Raw genomic sequence first — 23,306 nt, forward strand, 5'->3', positions numbered from 1 at the left:
CATTGCCTGTAATGAATTCAAAGACTTGTCTTTTCCTGTCCACCATCTGTTAGTGATGGGCGCTCGCTTTTCTTGGGGGGGGGGGGACGAAACACTAGATGATCTACACCAGCTGAGATGGTGTCATTGCCCCATCAATGGCGCCCTCGGGACGGTTGCCTTACGGTCAGCTTGCCCTGGATTAGCTTACCTCAATATGCAGTGTGAAGTCCTGTCAAACGCTTGATGCAGATGGATGTTATAGTTGCACTAACAGAAAGAGGGGGGGGGGCAACGAGAAAATATAACAAATGTGCGATCTATAAACTTTCACGACTTTGCTGTTGAATAATTCGGGTGGTTTAAATCGAAAGGGTGAAGTTGATTTGTATATACCGGTACTACACACTGTGTTTTGCTGTTGTTGGATACACTACTTGATTAAAGTATGAACAGGGGTGGATTTCACAAAGGTAGTCCTAACTTAGGACTAGTCCTAGGCAATGCTAAGAGATAGGACCAGTCCTAAGTTAGGATGAGTTACTGGTCCTAACTTAGGACCAGTCCTATCTCTTAGCATTGCCTAGAACTGGTCCTAAGTTAGGACTCCCTTTGTGAAATCCACCCCTGGTTTGGTCATGATTTGAGGGAAGGGGGGGGGGTGTAGTCTGAAAGGTCACTCATAAATAGTTCAAACAAATACCAGTGTTCTCGGGCCGATACGCATGAATTAAGGCTGATATGCACACACAAATTGTTATATTTTTTTCTTCCTTTTTGGGAGGGGTGGACTTCAGATCAAACTCATTCACAAAAGTCATACTGAAACCATTTAGAATGACCAAGGGGATCACATTAGCAGGCTTAGCACTTAAACTTTAACAAAAAGTAGCCAACCGGGCTTGTAAAGTTGACGGTCATTTTGCCAAGAGAAGGGATTTTTTCCCCGATGTTTCTTGCAGTGGGTGCTGATTGCTAAACCCTTACAAGCTGTTACATAAATGTGTCTCATAATTTAAAAACTTCAAAAACGGGTCTGGAAATAAATAATCATAATATGGGAGAGGCAGTATGGTTCACACCATTATAATTCAAATGCCCCCCCCCCCCCCCCCGGCTATAATAAAAACATCAGCTCCGTCAATTTGCCCCCAGTGAGAAAACACGTAAACATGTTCTGTGTATTTGGCCTTTTCCCTGTTAAGTCCTGGAGGACCCACACAACTCTCTGGAGTTCCCCTTCTTCTGACTAATCATGACAGGTTTTTTCAGCAAATTGTTGTTGTTTTGGACACACAGGAATCCCATGAGCCAACCCACTTAACATGAGCAATGCACCAAATTATTTGTTCAATGGTGTAGTTTTGTTATGCCTCTCTGAGCTGTCAATATTTGTGCAAGATTTCCTAGGTCTTCCTAGCTTTTAAAAATATTTTGCCTCAAAGAATGAAGATATATTTAAAGGGAAAGAGTACTTTTCGAACTGTTATGTACAATAAAATTAACCTGTGAAAATTTATTATTAAAAGGTTGTCACGTTTTTGAAATATCGCTGACAATCTGGAACCATCATGTCCAATAGGGTGACCAATCGATACTTTGAGTGCACAATCTGAGAGAGGGTTCTGTCAGTAATGCTTCTGGGCTTCAAAATTTGTTGGATAAAAATTGATATGTTTTTCCATAAACCATACTTCTTAGAAGTGAAAAGATTCTCAAAATGATGAATACTATCAAAAGCTGCTGTAGGCTTTTAGTCAACAGTTTCTATTGCCATAAATTGTTAGAGTGATGACCAAATGCATACCTTCCCCTTAACAAATAAGACCTTGTGTGTTATCGCCATCCAGCCGCCGTCTTAGACATTAACCGTTACCGTTGAGGAAACAATGAAAACGCACATATTTGTACGCATGACACACAAGAATGGCCAATGAACTAATCCAAAATTTATTTATTGCACTAAAAAAGAATCGTTATGGGAAATTCTAACAGATTGTTTAAACGGTTCAATTCAGTTCTTCAGAAAACATCGGTGAACTTTTCCTGGTTCCTTTGTTCGAGAGAAGGGATCTATTCACTTATTCAGAAAGCTAAGATAACATTTTCGTGGGAAAAATAAAACCCCAAACCACTGCCTTAAAAAATAAACACAAAGATGCAACACTTCAGTTATTTAAAACAGGACACCAAGCGTCTTCACAAATTATACTCAGCCACAGCGTCCATGTTCAGATGACAGGGGAAATCTGGGATTTCTACACATTTACGATTAGAAGTCATCACATTCTGACAGGTTGACCTTGTGAACCCTAAACAGTCTCCTGGCCATTGTACCGCATACATTGAACCACCTTCATGAGTAAATTTGCGCAAGGAACTATTCAGACAATAACGGTGTCCTCACATGACTTCTTTGTCAACTTTGTGCTTGCGCTTACTCTTGAGTGAATTTATTTACTCTTTGACAGTCAAAGTTGACTTTGAGGTCACACATTTCTTATTTCGGTCCAAAGCAACAACAAAAATGTTTTTAAATAACAAATTGCTAAGAACAAAAGTACCTTGTTCAGCACAGAAGAACCTTGCTCAACAGAAATAGGTTATCAGCCAAAATTCCATGTAATATACATTAGTGCAACTCTTGTCCCACTGTATTTTTGCTTTAATAGATAATTTGCTGCAAGATAATTTGCTGCAATCTTGAACCAAATTTCATGAAGTGTGGCACAACAAATTACTTAGTGTAAAAAAACATTTTGCTTTGCAGGGAATGGTAACCAGTCCACTGCCATTGAGTTTACATTGGGCACAAGTGGTTCCCTGCTAGTTTGCTTAGCAAAGACATTTTCTGCCGGGCATGTCCTGCAGCTTTAAAAAGCAATTATTTTCCCCCTTTTTATTTTTATATTTTTTTTCCACAGTGGGTTCAGTTACAGCTTAAGGAGGGGACCTCGTCTGACCCTAAAACCTCTCACATTCCTAGCTACATAAATAATGTGCCATGGGAACAGAGATCATTGATGTTCAGGTTGTTGATAAATAGGGCTTATAAGTACTGTACTGTGTAGAACATAACAATTGGACAGGGAATGGCGGGAAGTAGTAGTGGAACCATTGAGAACTCAGGGTTCCCCCCCACCATGCACAAGCTTGCTCAATGGGCTGATTTTCATGAATTGTTGGTCGATACACACAGTTTTCGGCTGATGCGAAAAAAAAGATAACAAAATTATTAATATTATAAATGTTTTTTTTCAAATCACTGATCTCACAAAAATCATCAAGATACATGTACAATCATTATAAATACTCAGGAATGCATATCAAGGCATTTAAAACCAAGAATGCACATCAAGGCATTTAAAACCAAGACAGGCACCAAGTAGAAAACATTCGGAAGACATTGTTCCAATTCAGCCAAACTTCAACAATTTAGATGAGAATTCCCTACAGTTTTGAAAATCCTTGGGAGTATCCTGAAACTCTATGTTACAACTAAATGTAAATGTTTTAAATCCTTCGAATGAGGTCGGTTGGTTTGATGATCGCTGGCATTTAAATTTCCAGTAACACTCTCTTACATTTTCGTTGTGTTTTTTTGGAAGATTTAATTTCAGACCTGCCAAATGTCATTTTTAAATGACATTTGGCAGGTCATTTGTAAATGACATTTGGCAGGTCTGAAATTAAATCTTTGACAGGGCGAGGTCAGTTTTAATTTCTTAAAGACATTTGGAAACTTTCTGAAGTCTGAATGGATTGTAAACACCTTTGGCCACTCCACCCCCTCCACCTCTCTCAACTTCAACTCCCAGACACATTTCACAGATGTAAACAATCGAGTGAAACACTACACCCAGGCTCACAGTTTATCGCAGGAGTGACAAATCAAATGAATTTTTAAACATTTATAGCTGGGGATTCAATTCAGACAGCAGGGACATGGATGGTTGCATTTTTGAGATGGTTAAAGAGTGGCCTAGTTTGGTTGTTGGGTCAGAGAGGTGGACTACAGATCTGTACCTACCAGGAAACTTCCTTTAAAGCCATTCGACACTTTCGGTAAACAGTATTGTCCAAAGGCGCGCACTTCGTGTATCATAACTTATATATAAAATAACAAACCTGTGAAAATTTAGGCTCAATCGGTCATCGGAGTCGGGAGAATATAACGGGAAAACCCACCCTTGTTTACGCACGTTTCCCGTGTCATGACATGTGTTAAAAATAAATCCGTAATTCTCGATATCGAGAATTGATAAATGTTTTAATGTTTTCTCAAAAAGTAAATCATTTCAAGGAATAATATTTCAAGAGAAGTCTTTCACCATTACCTTCTGTAAACCCTGTAGGTTATTTGTAAATCTGTAAACTTTTTTTTGTTTTACTGTTCCGAAAGTGTCCAATGGTTTTAAATTCTTTAAAAATCAACCGATGTGAGTTACACAAGATCCCTACTGCCTCAATCCTTCACAATCAACCAATATGAATTGATGTACTGATGTATGTAGGATCCCCAACATAGACTTCTCCAAGTGCTATTCACAGGAAAGAGAAGCTTACAATACAGTATAATATAAAATTCAGTTTGTGGTAACGGCATATGTTTTTTTTATCTACTTTGCTGCGTAGATTTTGTCCTTTAAGGAACACGTTGCCTTGGATCGGTCGAGTTGGTCTTTGAAAAGCGTTTATGACCGATTTTGTAAAAGTAGAATACAATGATCCACACAAACATGCCTTGAAATTGCATGGTTTTCCTTTTACCTCGTCGACTAACACGGTCGGCCATTTATGGGAGTCAAAATTTTGACTCCCATAAATGGCTGGCAGGCTGTTAGTTCGCAGAGTAAAGGGAAAACCGTGTGTGGATCACTGTATTCTACTTTTAAAACATCTTTCTAACCATATGCATTTCATAACAAACGGTTACAAATGCTTTTCAAAGACCAACTCGTCCAATCCAAGGCAACGTGTTCCTTTAAAGAAGTTTTCTTGCTATAAATTCTACTCTGACGGAGTACCATGTTGTACATGATTGTACATGTTGTACATGTATATACATGTACAGGCCATGAAAAGGGCCTTGAAAGGGCACAGCTATTTCCCTCTGATAAGGGGCTTGAGGAGAATTTGTATTAGAACTTTTCAAAGGGCACCACTGCAAAAGCAGAGGGCACCACAGCGATTGCTGTGGGTGCCGTTAGTTAATTCGAGGCCTGCATGTAGTCAATTCTGTCACTAACAGCGAGGGTTCCTGTGAGGTTCGAAGCGTATCAACTGAATATCATTTAATTCCATGTATGAACCAAAGAATGATAATCCATTGAGGGACAGTCGCTGCACTTTTAACTCATTTGTCACCTGTCTGGATCATCGTAAAGAAATATCTGTCATCTTCCCAGTTCCCACTTCTTGGCAAATTGAAAGCAGGCCTTGAACTTCACTCTTGAAGGGGTACAGCAACCTTGGGGTAATCCTTTGGTTCTTATATCTGGAAAAACTAGTAATAAAATTAGCTAAACGTATTAATTTTTTTTATGTGGTCTAATGTATCAGGCCTTGAACTTTGCTCTTTAAGGGCCACGGCAATTTTGCTCCGGTAATCGGCACTTCTTTGAGGAAAATGTAAATTTGTATTGGAACTTTGCAGAGGGCACCGCAGCAAAAGCACAGGGCACCACGGCTATTGTTGAGTGCCATGGGGATAATTTGAGGCCGGTGAAGCTATGTATGACAATGGATCAACGTTTCTTCAAATAGATTTTAAAACTTTAGTTCCCAAATAAAATGAGAACAGTAAATTATACCCGTTTCATGCTTTTGACTCTATTTGCCTATATTTAAAATTATAACTTTCACTTCAATTTTATTAACTGTAATTGGCCGAGAGTGTTCATGTGTGCTGTTAGCCTCTCCTCTCACATATTCATTTAATTTCCATTAAGGGTAATTCAAAACTTTATCAATGTAAGAAAACTCTACATGGTGTTAAAAAAACTTGCCCCTTCCAATGTACTGTGTTGTACATAATGCCCCCTGACAAGAAAAGCGTGTAAAATCTTTCTGTGCTTGTGTAAACTCAGACGAATAAATTGGTTTAATCTGTTCAATAAGCGCGACGTGGCAAACACGTTTGTGTTCTTTCCTCCATGGGTGAAGGTTTGACACCATCTGTGGGTAACATCTGTAATGTTATTGATTATTAAGATTTCCCCTATTGTATTAATTAAACAAACATGGCCACGTAAACAAGTAGAAAGGGAAAGTATACCACTACTTAGTCTGATGAATAATTTGCCTAATGGATGGTCGAAGTTACTTTTGACTGTCTCTGCTTTATATACATGCAGATCCTTTATTTTTTGCAAGTTTTATCCAGGTCTATGTGCATTCATGCATTCATAGGATTTCCGATGCTTGTTTCACAACCTGTTTCACTCTGTATCTTTTTTTTCTTGCTCCATTTTTACCAAACTTTACAGTCTTGACTGTCTCTGCTTTAAATGAAAACCTTTCTTTGCAAATTTCATCCAGGTCTATGTCTATCCCTACGATTGCCAATGCTTGTTTCACAACCCGTTCCATTTTACCGGTATGTTGTTTTCTTGCTCCATTGTACCAAACTTTACAGTCATGAGCAACAGCACTTTCAATAACAGATGAGTAAAATCCAATCATAATTTCCGTGTCTACTTCTGAATGATATAGGAGAATTTGGGCAATGTGTTTAAGCAAACGGGCCTAGTCTGTTAGGGTGTGGCTGTTAAAAATTCAGACAGGAGTTAATTGAAAGTGGTTATAAAAATGAGTGAGAATATTAAAAACAATAAATTATAAATGGCATTGAGAACGGAATCATATTTAATTTGCAGTCGGCTGTTTTCGATAAATATTTTAAAATACAGTATTAATTGATAAAATTAAACCAAATTAATGAATAAATAAATTGAGGTTTGTTTTTATGGGGCTTTGAATCTGAGCGAAAAATATCTTTCCAGGCTGCCTCTTTTTATAAAATGGTTAAAACTTTACCAAAACATTTTACTGTAAATTTAATTTATCAAGTTATAATTAAATGGATGTAAATTAAATTTGTCTTGCATCAGGGATACAGAATAATAAAAACCCTTATTTTTATGAGAGACCCTGTTTAGACCAGTGTCCAATGCCATAGAGATGCTTAATTAATGGCCGTTTTTGTGCTTACTGCCAAATTTCAATTTCATAGTGCTGCTAACCGTAAACAGACAAAAAACATGCTAATCTTCCAGTGCATCATTAATTTGAAATGATAGAAGCGTAACAGTTTCAGTAACGCTTTCCAGTTTGTGTATTCCAATTCTTCCTGTGTGGACATATTCGCTCCAGATTGTTGACCAATATCTCAAAAAATGCAAAGCTTTTGAAATGAAATGTTCACATGTTTGTTTTAGTGTATACATCTACACAGGATTAAAACAATCAAACGGTTCCAAAAGCCAAAGGTACACTTTTCGTCTAATGAACGTAATTATAATAACTATCTTATCTTTCTTCCTTCTTTAAAGGTGCGCAAATAAAGTATATCCTAAAAAATTACCAACAACAAGCGTCATTTTAGTCTACCACAATGAAGCTTGGAGCACGCTTTTACGCAATGTGCACAGTATAATCAACCGGTCACCGCCTGATCTACTCGCAGAAATTATCCTGGTTGACGATGCCAGCGATCAAGGTAAATATTGACCTTTGACCAGAGTTTTTGTTTATCCCTAGACTGGTCCCCTGTCTTTATATCCGCAAGGATAAAGACAGGCACTGGTCTTACAGACCCAATGATTTCATTGGATAAAATGATTTTGATTGGATACATGTGACGTAAGCTTTCCATAGCTGTGTTATGATTGGTCCAAGGTGATGTAGAGGCAGCTGGTATTTTCGACCTACTGCGTGAAGAGTATGTGTATAATGTGGTGTATACGATGTAGTGTTGTTTGATTCACTATGTATGTATGTGTTCATGTACATGTGAATTGACTGCAAATCTCCATGTGAAATAAATGCAAGGTCAAAGATACATTTATAAGGAGTCGGACATCTGGTATCTGAGAATACTTGCTTGTAGTTTCTAATTATTAAGCCTGATTTATAAATCTTATTTATTTACTTATGCTCTTGTTTCTTCTTTTCTTTTATAGAGCATTTAGGAAAAAAATTAACCGATTATGTATCAAAACTACCAGTGTCGGTTCGTGTTAAGACGATGCCAGAGCGGTCAGGACTTATACGAGCTCGTATGACCGGGGCCGAGGATGCTAAAGGGGATGTTCTTACATTCTTAGATTCCCATTGTGAGGTGACAGAGGGATGGCTGGAGCCACTGCTGGCTAGAATAGCCGCTGACAGGTATGTGGAGGGTTTGGGGGTGTTAGGGTAGGGGAGGGGGCAGAGGTTGCTCAAGGGGGATGTTCTTACATTCTTAGATTCCCATGGTAACAAAGTCTTGAGACCAAGACTACCAATTAAGTCAACATCTCATGTGATTGCAATATCGTTTTCAAAATAACAGCCAGTATCCGAACATTATGAAAACATGTCTTGGGACTAAAGGTCATGTCACCCAAGGCAATTTTTACAGGCAACTTGGAGGGAACCAATTGCGCTACATACATTTAAAAGGTTCCCTTTTGTAGTACAGCAGACATTTTTCTAACACTATCTTACTGTCCCCAAGAGGATTATGTAGAAATTAGAGATTGTTTTTTTTTACATTTTTTTTAACTGCCTGGAACTTGTTGCTTGTAAATTGCTTCATGTGAGATGACCCTAAGACTAGCAATCTAGTCAATACAGTATCTCCATGTGATTGTATGTAATCATCAAGTGGTGGGAGAGTCACAGATCGTGCATGTGCTGAGCCGACCTTAAACAGTCTGCAACGTGTTTCTGGGTTAGTCATTGATTGGCTGTACTCTTTGAGCGTTAATCATTCCTAGATTATGATGAACAGCTGGATGAGGGCAGCTGGATGAGGGCAGCTGTTTGAGGGCGCTGTTCGCTTTGGCTGTAGATCCACTTACATGTTGGTCTGTGGTTGCATCCCACTCAATAAACTCCCATAGCATACATATACAGGGCAAAATTTCTGATTTTCTTTCGCCCTTGGAAAAATCTGGGCGACTAGAGCCTACATCGTGCTCATGTGGGTCGACCCTTGTACTTAAAGACATTTTTGTATTTTTTTCCCCAATGACCAAACGTCGTGCCTGCTTTAAAGGGAAGGTACACGTTCGGTAATTTCTCAAAACAAATATTAACTTATAAAAACTTACTTGGTAACAAGCATTGGAGAGCTGTTGATAGTATAAAACATTGTGGGAAACGACTCCCTCTGAAGTAACGTTACTGACATGAAATTGCAATAAACAATCTTAGCACTGAGCCAACAATTTATAACTCTTGAATTTATGTGAACAAATTATGGCACATAATTAAAATCGCTATGCAATGTTCTTTTGTGCCAGACAGTATTCCTTTTTCCCCTTCCATAACATCTTATTCTTTAATATTAAGGCATCATTTAAAGACCTGTTTTGTTTGATCTCTTTCTTTGCAGGAAGACGTCTGTGTGCCCAGTCATTGACGTCATCAGTGATGATAACTTTGGGTACCAGCACGGCAACGACCCTCAGATGGGTGGTTTCGGCTGGTCGCTGTTCTTCAAATGGTACCCCATCCCACACAGGGAGAAGGAGAGACGCAAGGGAGACAACACTGAGCCTATACAGTGAGTAAATTAGTAAATTCTCGAGGATTCTGGTCCACACTTAGAGCTGCTTAAACAGGAATAAATTGCTCAATAATTTGATGCTAAGCAGAAATAAGATACCAGCCGTCGATTTCACAAAACTCTTCCTAACTTAAGACTAATATTAGCCCTTAGGACGAGTCCCAACTCTGCACTGTAGCATGCAGACCTTAAGATTAATCCTAAGTTAGGACGAGTTATCGAGATAAGACGAGTCCTAACTCTTTGTGAAAATCGACCACAGTCACACATTGTACATGCAATGAACGATTTCCTTCGTACAGCAGAGCAAAATGCTACACAAAGTGTTTCATTTGCTACTCAATATTAGCATACAGTGTGCACAAAATAAGTTCAGTCTAAATTTCTTGCTATTATGCAAAGTTGCTGGACAAAATCGTCCCCTGACATGTATCATGGTACATGTAGTTTGGCTGGTAACCATAATCTGGTAAGCATAATTTTGTTGTGCTTAGATACTTTTGGTGTTGAAACAGCTCTATGAAATTGGGCCCAGTTCGGCTGTCATCGCTTTCCTAAGTTCGGAGCCGCCTACTCTCCCTGATTTTGCAGAGAGTTCCTTGAAAATTAAAGGAACACGTTGCCTTGGAGTGGTCGAGTTGGTCTCTTGAAAGTTAAAGGAACACGTTGCCTTGGATCGGTCGAGTTGGTCTCTTGAAAGTTAAAGGTCGAGTTGGTCTTTGAAAAGCATTTGTAACCGTTTGTTATAAAATGCATATGGTTAGAAAGATGTTTTAAAAGTAGGATCCACACAAATTTACCTCGAAATTGCGTGGTTTTCCTTTTACTTTGCGAACTAACACCGTCGGTCATTTTTGGGAGTCAAAAAATTGAGTCAAAAAAGTTTCCAATACACACTTGTTTTCTACTTCAGGTCCAATTTCATTGAGCTGTTTTACACAGCAGAAGGTATTTATCAACAATTTAGTTTGCTAAGCTAAACTGAGAACCCGTCAGTAGTCATTGCATTGCACAGTAAATTGACTGGGGGGGGTCACCCATTTCAGCTAAAATTTACTTCTTTGTGCTACATTATTAGTTTAAAATAATCTTTCTTTTGGTTTACACTTACTTCATCTTGATTGAAGTTCAGAGAACAAGTTCAACACCATTGTAAAAGTATAAGTATATTTCACAATTATTGTTACGAAAATGTGTAGAAAAACAAACTATGTTCAAGTTTTTTGTTTTCGTCTTCAGGTCACCTACAATGGCGGGAGGACTATTTGCAATCGATAAAAGCTATTTTAGAGAACTGGGTCTGTACGACCCAGGGTTCAACATTTGGGGTGGTGAGAACCTGGAACTATCCTTTAAGGTATAAGATATTATCCTTTTCGATTAGTTAGTCAATTCTTTTTTTTTAAATCGTTTTGACAAACCCACCCATCTGCACCAAATCTTTTTAAATATTGAATGGCTTCAATACATTATCTATGCACTGAAAAACAAAGATTCAAATGAACCAGATATTTCAGATCAAAGATCTCCAACAACAGTTGTGTTCAATGTCTTTTCCTGGTGTAACCAGGAATTGGTCAAATTGTTCATTATTGACAATTCTGAATGGCCCTTAAAGACAGTGGACACTTTTGGTAATTGTCAAAGACTAGTCTTCACAGTTGGTGTATCTCAACATATGCAAAAAATAACAAACCTGTGAAAATTTGAGCTTAATCGGTCGTCGAAGTTGCGATATAATAATGAAAGAAAAAACACCCTTGTCACACGAAGTTGTGTGCTTTCTAAAGCTTGATTTCGAGACCTCAAGTTCTAAACTTGAGGTCTCGAAATCAAATTTGTAGAAAATTACTTCTTTCTCGAAAACTACGTCACTTCAGAGGGAGCTGTTTCTCACAATGTTTTATACTATCAACCTCTCCCCATTACTCGTAATCAAGCAAGGTTTTATGATGGTAATTATTTTGAGTAATTACCAATAGTGTCCACTGCCTTTAAAAGCAAAATGAATTGAAATGTTAGCATCAGCAGTTGTACAAATTTTGATGTATTTTTTTGTATCTCCAAAAGCTCTGGATGTGTGGTGGAAAACTGGAATTCGTGCCCTGCTCCCACGTTGGTCACGTCTTCAGGAAGAAGTCCCCATACCACTTCCCGCCGGGTACCAACTACGTCAACCGTAACAACAAGCGTCTCGCAGAGGTGTGGCTGGACGAGTACAAACACTTCTACTACCGGATTTCTCCCGTCGTCGCTAAAACCGACCCAGGAGATTTGACGGATCGGCTGCAGCTTCGAGAGAAGTTGCAGTGCAAGAGTTTCAAATGGTATCTGGAGAACGTTTATCCGGAATCATCGTGGCCGGTGGACTACAAATCTATGGGGGAGGTAAGCAATATTTGTTGTCAAGTATTTGTTACAAGGGTACGGTGTGTGGATGGGGTCGGAGGCTGCATACAAAATGTGTTTACAAATACCAAATATTTTATTTTGTTGAAGTTATGCAATCCTGAAACAATCGGGCTCCTGCTTTAGATTCAGAATAAAAAAATATAAAACACTTTAAAGGCATTTGCGAAACATTGATAAGATAACACTGTTTCAAATGTCTGGTTTTAGTCTCAAATCTAATCGTTTTACTCCTTTCTCAAAAACTAAAGCGTTTCTGGCAAAATTAATTTTTCCACCATGACCAACTTTATACCTTGTGTATTATGTGTAAATCTGTGTACATTTGTTTGTCCAGTCTTCCTGTGCATACTCTTTGATGCCTTAGGGGCGGTTGAGTTGGTCCAGTGGTATCTTTCCTTGCCTTCCACCTCTAGGACCCGGTTCAAATCACTACTGGGTTAAGATGGCATTGTGTTATCAGTCCCTACCTGACTGCCTGGGTTATCCCTGGAATAATTCTCTTGCATTTTCCTCCCATATCTAAAACTGAAACTTCCTTCCTTGTCTTCTCTCCATCGGGTTCTTGGCTAGTTCAGTTTTAAAATTCGCTTTTCTGAGTACTTGGCTTCACAACCAGAATAAAACTGAAATAAAATATAGTTGGTTGTAATTGGATTTATTTTATCTTTTTTGTTCTATCCAGATCCGCAATTTACAAAACAACAAATGCCTCGACACGATGATGAAAGACAGCGGACAAAAAGTCGGTCTCTTTGGATGTCACGGCCAAGGTGGCAACCAGGTACGTCTGAAAATGATCCCTTGTCAAAAAAAAGAGAAAGTTTCCGCTTTTGTTTTCTGTTTCTCTCTCCGTGGGCCTTACTCAAACCTTGGGCCGGGCTGCGACCCTGGCTTGGGCTCTGTATCCTGTGTATGCAGTGGAAATGCAGCGAGTATGACTCCGGCCTTCAGGCCTATACATTTTTGGAGCTGCGTGTATTTTGCACGAGGTGGTGTGGGTTTCGAAAAATCAGCTGGAGCCTGCACCCAAGCTGAGGTTTATAAAAAATACTCCGTGTTTTATGTTGCGTAATCCCTAAAAATAATCTTCAGTAACGTAGTTTTTTGTTTTATTATTGTGAAATATCGCCTAATATCACAAGGTCAGAAGGCCACTTCAAGGAGAGGGCTTTGCACTAACGGAATTGGACTGCCGACCCAAATAAACTGTCACCAGGGGCATGTTTCCACCTACTTCTGGGGCTGAAACAGGGTTACCCCCTTCATATGTAGGCATGGGTATCATCCAATATCTCAAAAATGCGACCTTTCACATTCTCGTTAAACTAAAGTTGTCTAAATGAAAACCAAACCAAACCACAATTTCCCAATACAAGACATCTTGCCCAGCAGACATCCAGATATCCCGCAAGTAATCGCAATGCTCAAAACTGTTCCTTCTTTTAAATATTCTTGTCCCAGTTTTCCTTGCTGATCTTACAATTGTTTTCTCAACATGCTGCGCAAATATTCTTGACATCAGACCCATAAACTTTTCGGAAAAGGGTCTCGTTTTCAGGTTGGTTGAGGGAGGGTCAGGTGTAAGCTGGGCCCAATTTCATGGCTCTGCTTAGCGCCGAATTCCACTCTTGAGATCACCCATTTGCCGCTTACCTGGTAGTGCTGAATTTCTGCGCTAGCTGTGCATAAAATGCCTAGTAAGGTGGAGTATGCACGTGCACAAGCCAAAGTTCCCCACTAACCTTTGAAACACGCTTGACGTAAGCACAAAATTCCTTGCGTCCGCACAAGCCGCTTCTTTGTTGATGGTAAGCGGAGCCATGAAATCGGGCCCTGTTCTCTTGGTTGGATCCCTAATTGCAAGAACTGGCTATTTTCTAAGCAGGGTACCAGTTAAATTGCGATGTACATTCTTTGGGCTCTTACTGGGTTTTCCTTTTCAATCAATCCTTTAGTAAAGATTTTGGTTTTACTGCATTCCCCTTTGTGATTCGCACTCGGACCTTGCACTTATGATAACCATCCAGGCTTTTCTGCTTTTACATCGAGTTGTACTTGGGATTTCATATCTGTGGTGGCAAATTTTTCTTTTTTAATATTAGTTCGCACTCCTCCATTTTGATTCGCCTAACATTTAAAACAAATTCTTATCAGAGTCATTAGAATGGTACCCTGTCTCCACTCTCATGGTTTATATCTGGGGTTGGCTTCTGGAGCACATACTTACTAGTGTATGCTACCACCCTTCATTAGGTTGAACAAGACTAGTGGCTTTTTCCAAATCTCGACTCTAGGTTCCAGGCTCCATTTTGATGTGAAAACACTGTGCAAAATGCACACTTGCTGCTTCATAATTGATGAAGCCCGAGTCCAAGACATGGTTTGGAAAAGGCTCTAGCTTCTTTTGACGCTGCACCCATTCAGAACTAAGATTTCATGTCATGTTGATTGAATACATTATTATGCTTCATGGGCACCTTTATGAAATCAACCTCTGGCTAACCATTGCATCACGACATGTGATCAACAATAAAGTAAGTCTCCGATGTTTACCGAACGCTGTGAGTAAAGGGTCTAATGATTGGCTCTCCTTAACAGATCTGGGCTCTGACGAAGCAACAAGAAATCCGCCACGACGACGTTTGTCTGGACGTAGCTAGAGGAGGACCCATCATGATGCTGAGCTGCCACTCTCAAGGCGGTAACCAACAATGGTCTTACAATACTGAGGTAAGTAACTATCAATAAACTAGACTGGTTCCCTGTCTTTTAAGGGTCTATGTACTTTTTTAATCACAAAGCACAATGTCCACAGATTTACATTAAACTTACACAGTTTGAAGAAAATGATAGTAGAAAGCTCCCCTTAAAATATTACTTACTGAGGTGCTGTAGTTTTTGAGAAATGAGTAAAACAATGTCACAAAAAAAAAATTTGTCTCAGTTTTTGCATGTAAAAACATATTCACCAGTTATGGTACATGTATGTTATGGTACAATACCATAACAGGTTATTACGTTTTTAAATGCTTAAAATATTTTCGCCTAAGACAAAAATTATTTTGTGACTTGTTTGACTCATTTCTCAAAAACTACAGCACCTCAGTAAGTAATATTTGAAGTAAAGCTTTCTACTATCATTATCTTCAAGCTGTGTAAGTTTTCAGAACTAATGCAGCAGAGAGGTTTATGCTTCGCCTTGATATTCTTCCCACTTTAGTCGGTTTTCTGATTTTTTCCCTTGGATTAATCAAAAACAAAATTATGACTAAAGGCATGAAAAGCCTTTTAGAGCATGCATTCTGTGGGCATGTAGTTCAGTCCTTGCATCTGACCAAAAAAGAAAGAATTTCATCAAGAACCAAATGTAAATCTAGGTGTATCTACATTGTGTTACCGCAAACCATTTCAGATCAACTATACTGTTTCAGTCTGTGACGTAGACATAGAGCTTGGAGAATACTGAGCTGAAATTTAGTCTGTGTCTACTGTACACGCCCTCTTTGTCAGCCTTGGACATGGAGTATCAGAACCACAGTCCTTAAAATAATATCCAATTATTTGAGAAAATGTCAGAGATATTTTAAATGATTTTCCCTTTTTTTTTTATATTATTGTTTCCAGACGAAGGAGTTGAAACACAGCAATGGACTCTGCCTGGACTTATCGGACAAAGCACAAGATGAGCCTACTACTAAACCCTGCAGCGGCCACAAATCACAAAAATGGGAAATGAATAATCTCAACTGGATGGAAAAGAGCAACTAGTTTTTTCTTTTCTTTTTTGTATATTTTTTTATCATAAAACATAGCTGGCCACAAAAAAAAACCACCAAGTAGTCTATTTTTCTTATTCAATCTCATATTGAGCTGTTTTTTTGACGCATGACTTTGGGCTTAAACCACCCTGGTTAGGCTCTGTCTTAGGCTCTGGATTAGGCTTACGCTTAAGCTCTGACCTAAGCTCTGGGCCAATTTTCATAGAGCTAAGCACAAAACACTTGCCAATCACAACAAAAGTGTGCTTACCAGAATAGTGTTATCAACTAAAATACCATTCCTGATGTCCCATCTGTGATGACTGGTATCCTGCTTATTTTTGCTTATTTTGCAGCTGTTTGAAATTGGGTCCTAATTTCATGAATTTAAATCACTTGGTAAAATCTTCAAGGAAAGTTCACCGAAAGGTTTTGTTTACCAGATACAGGTTACCAGCTAAAATGTCATGTGATGTCTTAGGTTTGTCATTGGGGTTCCCTGCTGATTTCTGCTTAGCAGAAAGACTTCTTGAAGCAATATTACTTCTTTTGTTAAGCCCACCACTTTTTCTTAAAATCTTTGTATTTGAGTTCTCAAATTTTGAAGCAGCTGACGTTTTGAAAATCTGAGTTTGGCCATATTTGAATGAGTAGCATCAGACGTTGCTATAGCAGGGTTGCTCAAAAGACCCATTCTTCAATCTTGCTGAAGCTCCCAGCAACCATACCTGTCCTGTAGCCGAAAGCACCAGTTTTATTATTCTGCAATGAAATAAGTCTGGTTCCTTGACTCTTGCAATAACACTGAAAGAAGAAAAACCAAAACTAGTTGAAACTATCTGGACAAAAGCCTCATATTTAGGCCTACTCTTAATACCGTTCTATTGCAAAGCCACTTCCAAGTTTTTGCTGACCAAAAGTTGGTAAACTAAGGGAAGTCATGAATGCAAAGCAAAAGCAGATTTGCAACAGTTTGTAAAAAAAATGTACACAACTTTTCAAACTAAATAGTGCAGAGTGTTTTGGAAAACAAATCAACCAATCATTTGTTATTATTTTAATTTGCATAAATGTTGACTTTGGTCACAACATCTGTTAACACGATTGAAAGAACACGATTGAATGTTTTTCTTATATTCGGCCATGCATGCCAACCAGCTGGTTTGTTTATCAACAACAGGAGAAAGGTCTATTGTTCTCTTATAACGTCTGCACCTAAGAAACACAATGCCTGGGGTCCATTTTCACAAAGAGCTAGGACTAGTCCTAACTAAGGATTAGTCCTAGATTTTTTTTTATATATTTTTTTTAATGCAAGTCGCCTGACACACATTAATAATAAGAGACATCTATATAGCGCTCTTACACAAGGTACCACAGCGCTTTACAAGAAACTAAACAGTAAGCAAATAAATAGAACATATTAAAAACTTAAGGCTAGTCCTAAGTTAGGACAAGTAACTTGTCCTTACTCGAACTAAGAATAGTCTCAACTCTTTGTGAAATCCACCCGGTCCAATAAATCCAATTCAACCCAAGTTTCGTGTCCTCACATTGTTTTAAGAAAATTTGCAAGACCTTATTATTTTTGTGGCCAGCTTTGTTACACAATACTATGTATTTACCAGTGTTGCCTTCTTACTATTATGTGATGTATTTTCCAACATTAATTTATGGCATCTCCTGGAGCCAGTTTTTGTAGAGCTGCTAAAGCAGAAACAAAAATTGCTTAACAAATTTCTGCTAAGCACATTTTAGCAGGAAACCAGTCACAAATTGTATTTTAAAAATCCGGCAAGGTCCAGCTCCAAAAAATCCCAATAAATCCGACCCTGAAATGTTTAGGATGTATCCCAAATGTTGGACCTGGGCTCGATTTCATAAAACCCTAAGATTCATCTTAAAATGAGTTAGTGATTTGTATAGTGACATCTTACTTTGCTAAGAAGTTGAGGTTAATACACAGCTAGTTTAGAAGGGGTTCGACCCGATGTTCCTGGTTTGATTGGCAGCATATTTCGCCACAGCACCTATTGACCCCTTGCATGTGCGTCACACGAGGCGAGTGATGTCACGCTCACCATGTTGGTGGTCAATAGGTTTACGTGTAAACGCTGCACTTCACTGAATAACAGGCGCACTTCACTGAATAACACACGTTGACATTGACCACCAAAATGGCGCATCCAAGATTATTCTGATGATGACGTCAGGTAAATTAGGTCAATAAAGGAACAAGGTCCCTGACCTTAAAACGTAGCTACACAAAACCTTGCAAGAAAAAATACTGAGTGCTTTGATATGCCCCTAGGAAGTGATAAAGCGCTACATAAGAACTCGGTATTATTATTTTTTAGATCAATCTTAACTTTGTGAAATCAGCCTCAGTTTTAAGAAAATTATGTATACTAGCAGAATAATTATTGAGTTTACAATTTGATATACATGCACCTGTATGTAACCTACACGGTGAATGAGACTTGTTTAATTTGAAGTTTGTTTGGAAAAGTGACTACATCTTAAGAATGCAACTCAAGTGTACATTTTGTTATTCAACCAGTCACGTCAATTATAGACCCTACTTAAAAAAACATGGCGGTAGAAATAAAATGAAAGTGCGCACTTGTTGATATATACTCTCATTGAGAGACAAGTGTTTTAAAGAAGAAGAAATATACCTCCATTGGGATAGTTAAGATTGGGCAAAGGATGACATTTTTCACCCCAGGTTCTCCTGATTTGATATTATATATATCCCTTTTTGGGTATACAGTCTTAATCAATGTAAAACATTTACCCTGATAAGGAAGGAACCATTGTCACCCCAAGCTCTCCTGATTTCATATCCATATCCCATTTGGTTTTGAAAAGTCTTGATCAGAGTACAATATATACCCTGATGGAGGTAGTTTGGCTGGCAGCACGGCTGTGAAAGTAATTAAGCAAATCAAGTTTTTGTTTTTGGTTTCTTTTTTTTAATAACTAGTCTTTCAATTGAATCAGTTAACAGTAAAAAATTAGGATGATTAGTGCATGTTTTATTTTTTATTTTTTCTGGTGTAAAGATGAAATGAGGGAATTTGCAATTGTGCAGAGAAAAAAACCTACAATTTTTGACAGGATCATTTAGATACTCAGGCATGCAACTTTTGGGCTTATTTAGTAACCCCCCCCCCCCCCCACTCTTTAAAGAGCACCAGCAAAACTGTAAAACACTGTACATGTACATGGTTTTATGTGCTCTTCCATTGCAGTTCGATTGTTGGTTCTGGATATTGACAATATTGAAAGCCATTTTTACACTACCATCAGGGCCCAATTTCATAGAGCTGCTTAAGCAAAAAATTTTGCTTAAGCAAAAAATTCCTCGCTTAGTAAAATCAGACTACCGGCCGAGACTTAACTGAATTGTTATGCTGAGCAAACAACAGCTAAATACCAGTCACAAGTAATGTATATGGCATGAAATTTTTGCCAGTAACCTGTGTAAAATAAGCGAGCTATTTTCGTGCTTAAGCAAATTATTTGCTTAAGCAGCTCTATGAAATTGGCCCCAGATGTGTCAAGCCAAGTTGAAATAAATACTTTTGAGATGTTAAAACCGGAAAGGGGTGGGGATGAGCTGTTGCCAACTACTTATCAAGCAAAATTACATGTGAAGTAAATGTACAAACGGATTATGGTCGTCAGTCTGGCCCTATCAAAGTCTGTCTCAAAGGCTAATTCAAGAAATGGTTCGACTATATTTAATATTTTCAAAATGTTATGTTTTGATTTGTTTTGCTTCAGCCTTTGATAGCCTTTACGCAATTTAACTGCCACTTGAGGTCACCACAGATTCTTGTAAAAACAGTAAATTTGAGTTTTGTTAGGTTTTGTTGATTATGACTGAGCAATAATGTATGGTGATGGATCTTTTGTGTACGTCCATTTCTTGCTTATTAATTACATTCACAATTTTATTTTCAGTATTTTGAGTGTAGTTTAAAATTGTCATCCGTTTTGCATGTAGAGGATGCACCATGTTGCGACTCTGCAGTTTTAATGAAAGTCTCACGTGTACACTAATAAGAAATATTGCTTTGGTTCCAAACAAATTAAGTTCTGATAAAGAGACCATCTCATAAAGTACCAGGAAAGTTCAAACTTGCCAAAATACGTGTTGGTGCTTTTTCCAAAAGAAGACGATACTTACTAAGCACAGTTTAGTAAAGCCATACTTTTCTTAGGGTGAAAGTAGCGGGTGTTCCCGTCTTGTACATTTTGTACAGTGATTTGTTTTTTTCTATGACGTGTATGTGTGTGTCTTGTGAAAAAACTGTTTAAAAAAGGAACTTCATTGGTCCTGAAAGGGAATGTATACCTTTTCATTGGTCCTGAAAGGGAATGTATACCTTTTCATTGGTCCTGAAAGGGAATGTATGCCTTTTCATTGGTCCTGAAAGGGAATGTATACCTTTTCATTGGTCCTGAAAGGGAATGTATACCTTTTCATTGGTCCTGAAAGGGAATGTATACCTTTTCATTGGTCCTGAAAGGGAATGTATACCTTTTCATTGGTCATGAAAGGGAATGTATACCTTTTCATTGGTCCTGAAAGGGAATGTATACCTTTTCATTGGTCCTGAAAGGGAATGTATACCTTTTCATTGGTCCTGAAAGGGAATGTATACCTTTTCATTGGTCCTGAAAGGGAATGTATACCTTTTCATTGGTCCTGAAAGGGAATGTATACCTTTTCATTGGTCCTGAAAGGGAATGTATACCTTTTCATTGGTCCTGAAAGGGAATGTATACCTTTTCATTGGTCCTGAAAGGGAATGTATACCTTTTCATTGGTCCTGAAAGGGAATGTATACCTTTTCATTGGTCCTGAAAGGGAATGTATGCCTTTTCATTGGTCCTGAAAGGGAATGTATACCTTTTCATTGGTCCTGAAAGGGAATGTATACCTTTTCATTGGTCCTGAAAGGGAATGTATGCCTTTTCATTGGTCCTGAAAGGGAATGTATACCTTTTCATTGGTCCTGAAAGGGATTTTGTATACCTTTTCATTGGTCCTGAAAGGGAATGTATACCTTTTCATTGGTCCTGAAAGGGAATGTATACCTTTTCATTGGTCCTGAAAGGGAATGTATACCTTTTCATTGGTCCTGAAAGGGAATGTATGCCTTTTCATTGGTCCTGAAAGGGAATGTATGCCTTTTCATTGGTCCTGAAAGGGAATGTATACCTTTTCATTGGTCCTGAAAGGGAATGTATACCTTTTCATTGGTCCTGAAAGGGAATGTATACCTTTTCATTGGTCCTGAAAGGGAATGTATACCTTTTCATTGGTCCTGAAAGGGAATGAATACCTTTTCATTGGTCCTGAAAGGGAATGTATACCTTTTCATTGGTCCTGAAAGTTTAAAATTTCATTATTAAGATATATTTCATTAAAATGTAGTATTCTATCATCAGTATATTAAAAAAACCAAGCCAAACCAAAGTCCATTAAGTTGACCATGCAATTACATAATTTAAAACAAAAGTTAGTGGGGAAATGTACACCCTCGTTGAGTGAAAGAGTTCAAGTGAGGTTAATAGTTGGGTACCTACCACAGAGTATAAAGTGCTGAAGGAGCTCTGGTGGAATGTGAAATACGCATTGGTGCCATTTCAGTAAGCAAATGTTTTGTTGTATCAATATAGCAATGGTCGTTGTCTGCACTGAGGGTGCTCCATTAAAAGATTTGCTTGCTATAATTGCGTCCAGTGAAAATTTCACACTTAAGCCCGAGTTCGCCATCTTGCGCCTTCGATGCTCCAGTAATCTTTGGTGACTGTCGATCACTGTGTTTGGGTTTAAAAGGAATAACTTCTTTTCATTGGTCCTGAAAGGGAATGTATACCTTTTCATTGGTCCTGAAAGGGAATGTATACCTTTTCATTGGTCCTGAAAGGGAATGTATGCCTTTTCATTGGTCCTGAAAGGGAATGTATACCTTTTCATTGGTCCTGAAAGGGAATGTATACCTTTTCATTGGTCCTGAAAGGGAATGTATACCCATCATTGGTCCTGAAAGGGAATGTATACCTTTTCATTGGTCCTGAAAGGGAATGTGTACCTTTTCATTGGTCCTGAAAGGGAATGTATACCTTTTCATTGGTCCTGAAAGGGAATGTATACCTTTTCATTGGTCCTGAAAGGGAATGTATACCTTTTCATTGGTCCTGAAAGGGAATGTATACCTTTTCATTGGTCCTGAAAGGGAATGTATACCTTTTCATTGGTCCTGAAAGGGAATGTATACCTTTTCATTGGTCCTGAAAGGGAATGTATACCTTTTCATTGGTCCTGAAAGGGAATGTATACCTTTTCATTGGTCCTGAAAGGGAATGTATACCTTTTCATTGGTCCTGAAAGGGAATGTATACCTTTTCATTGGTCCTGAAAGGGAATGTATACCTTTTCATTGGTCCTGAAAGGGAATGTATACCTTTTCATTGGTCCTGAAAGGGAATGTATACCTTTTCATTGGTCCTGAAAGGGAATGTATACCTTTTCATTGGTCCTGAAAGGGAATGTTTACCTTTTCATTGGTCCTGAAAGGGAATGTATTCCTTTTCATTGGTCCTGAAAGGGAATGTATACCTTTTCATTGGTCCTGAAAGGGAATGTATACCTTTGGTTTTTGGTCCTGAAAGGGAATGTATACCTTTGGTTTTTGGTACTGTTGGGTAATTGTTTATAATCCTATAAAAATTAATGTCTGTTTGGAGATATGTATATAAACAAAATCTGGAGCGGATGTGTTAACGCAGGAAGAATAGTCCTTGATTGTAATACACACTATCTGAAAAATGTATCTGAAAGAAACATTTTCTCAGATTCAAATTTCGGAGGGGAAACAAATAATATATCTATTTTTCCATAGCTACATTACTTCAAAGATAAATGATTCTCAAAATGCTTTGAAATACTATCGAAAGCTGCTGTACTTATAAAACCAAGTAAGTTGTTATTGCCATTCATTTTAAGTGTGATTACCAAACGTATACCTTCCCTTTTTTTATGAAGCATGCATAGAAACTTCAGACACCTTGTTTTAATAGTAAGTGATGACATTTTAAAGGCAGTGGACACTATTGGTAATTGTCAAAGACTAGCCTTCACAGTTGGTGTATCTCAACATATGCATAAAATAACAAACCTGTGAAAATTTGAGCTCAATCGGTCATCAAAGTTGCGAGATAATAATGAAAGAAGAAAACGCCCTTGTCACACGAAGTTGTGTGCATTTAGATGATTGATTTCAAGACCTCAAGTTCTAAACTTGAGGTCTCGAAATCAAATTCGTGGAAAATTACTTCTTTCTCCAAAACTATGGCACTTCAGA

The 23,306-nt window shown here is 38.2% G+C and overlaps 1 protein-coding gene across 1 annotated transcript in view; it reads left to right on the forward strand.

Annotated features, from left to right (window-relative positions):
* LOC117299788 (polypeptide N-acetylgalactosaminyltransferase 13-like) overlaps positions 1–18,071 on the forward strand; it is a 45,404-nt gene extending 27,333 nt beyond the window's left edge. Inside the window, exons 4-11 of the mRNA XM_033783305.1 lie at positions 7,533–7,699; positions 8,163–8,370; positions 9,581–9,751; positions 10,994–11,111; positions 11,825–12,142; positions 12,849–12,947; positions 14,765–14,896; positions 15,791–18,071. Coding sequence (XP_033639196.1) covers positions 7,533–7,699; positions 8,163–8,370; positions 9,581–9,751; positions 10,994–11,111; positions 11,825–12,142; positions 12,849–12,947; positions 14,765–14,896; positions 15,791–15,934 — 1,357 coding nt within the window. The 3' untranslated portion in view covers positions 15,935–18,071. The remainder of the gene's footprint in view (positions 1–7,532; positions 7,700–8,162; positions 8,371–9,580; positions 9,752–10,993; positions 11,112–11,824; positions 12,143–12,848; positions 12,948–14,764; positions 14,897–15,790) is intronic.
* The last annotated feature ends 5,235 nt before the right edge of the window (positions 18,072–23,306 follow it).

This window comes from Asterias rubens, chromosome 15 (genome assembly GCF_902459465.1).
Source record: "Asterias rubens chromosome 15, eAstRub1.3, whole genome shotgun sequence".
Taxonomy (NCBI): Eukaryota; Metazoa; Echinodermata; class Asteroidea; order Forcipulatida; family Asteriidae; genus Asterias; species Asterias rubens.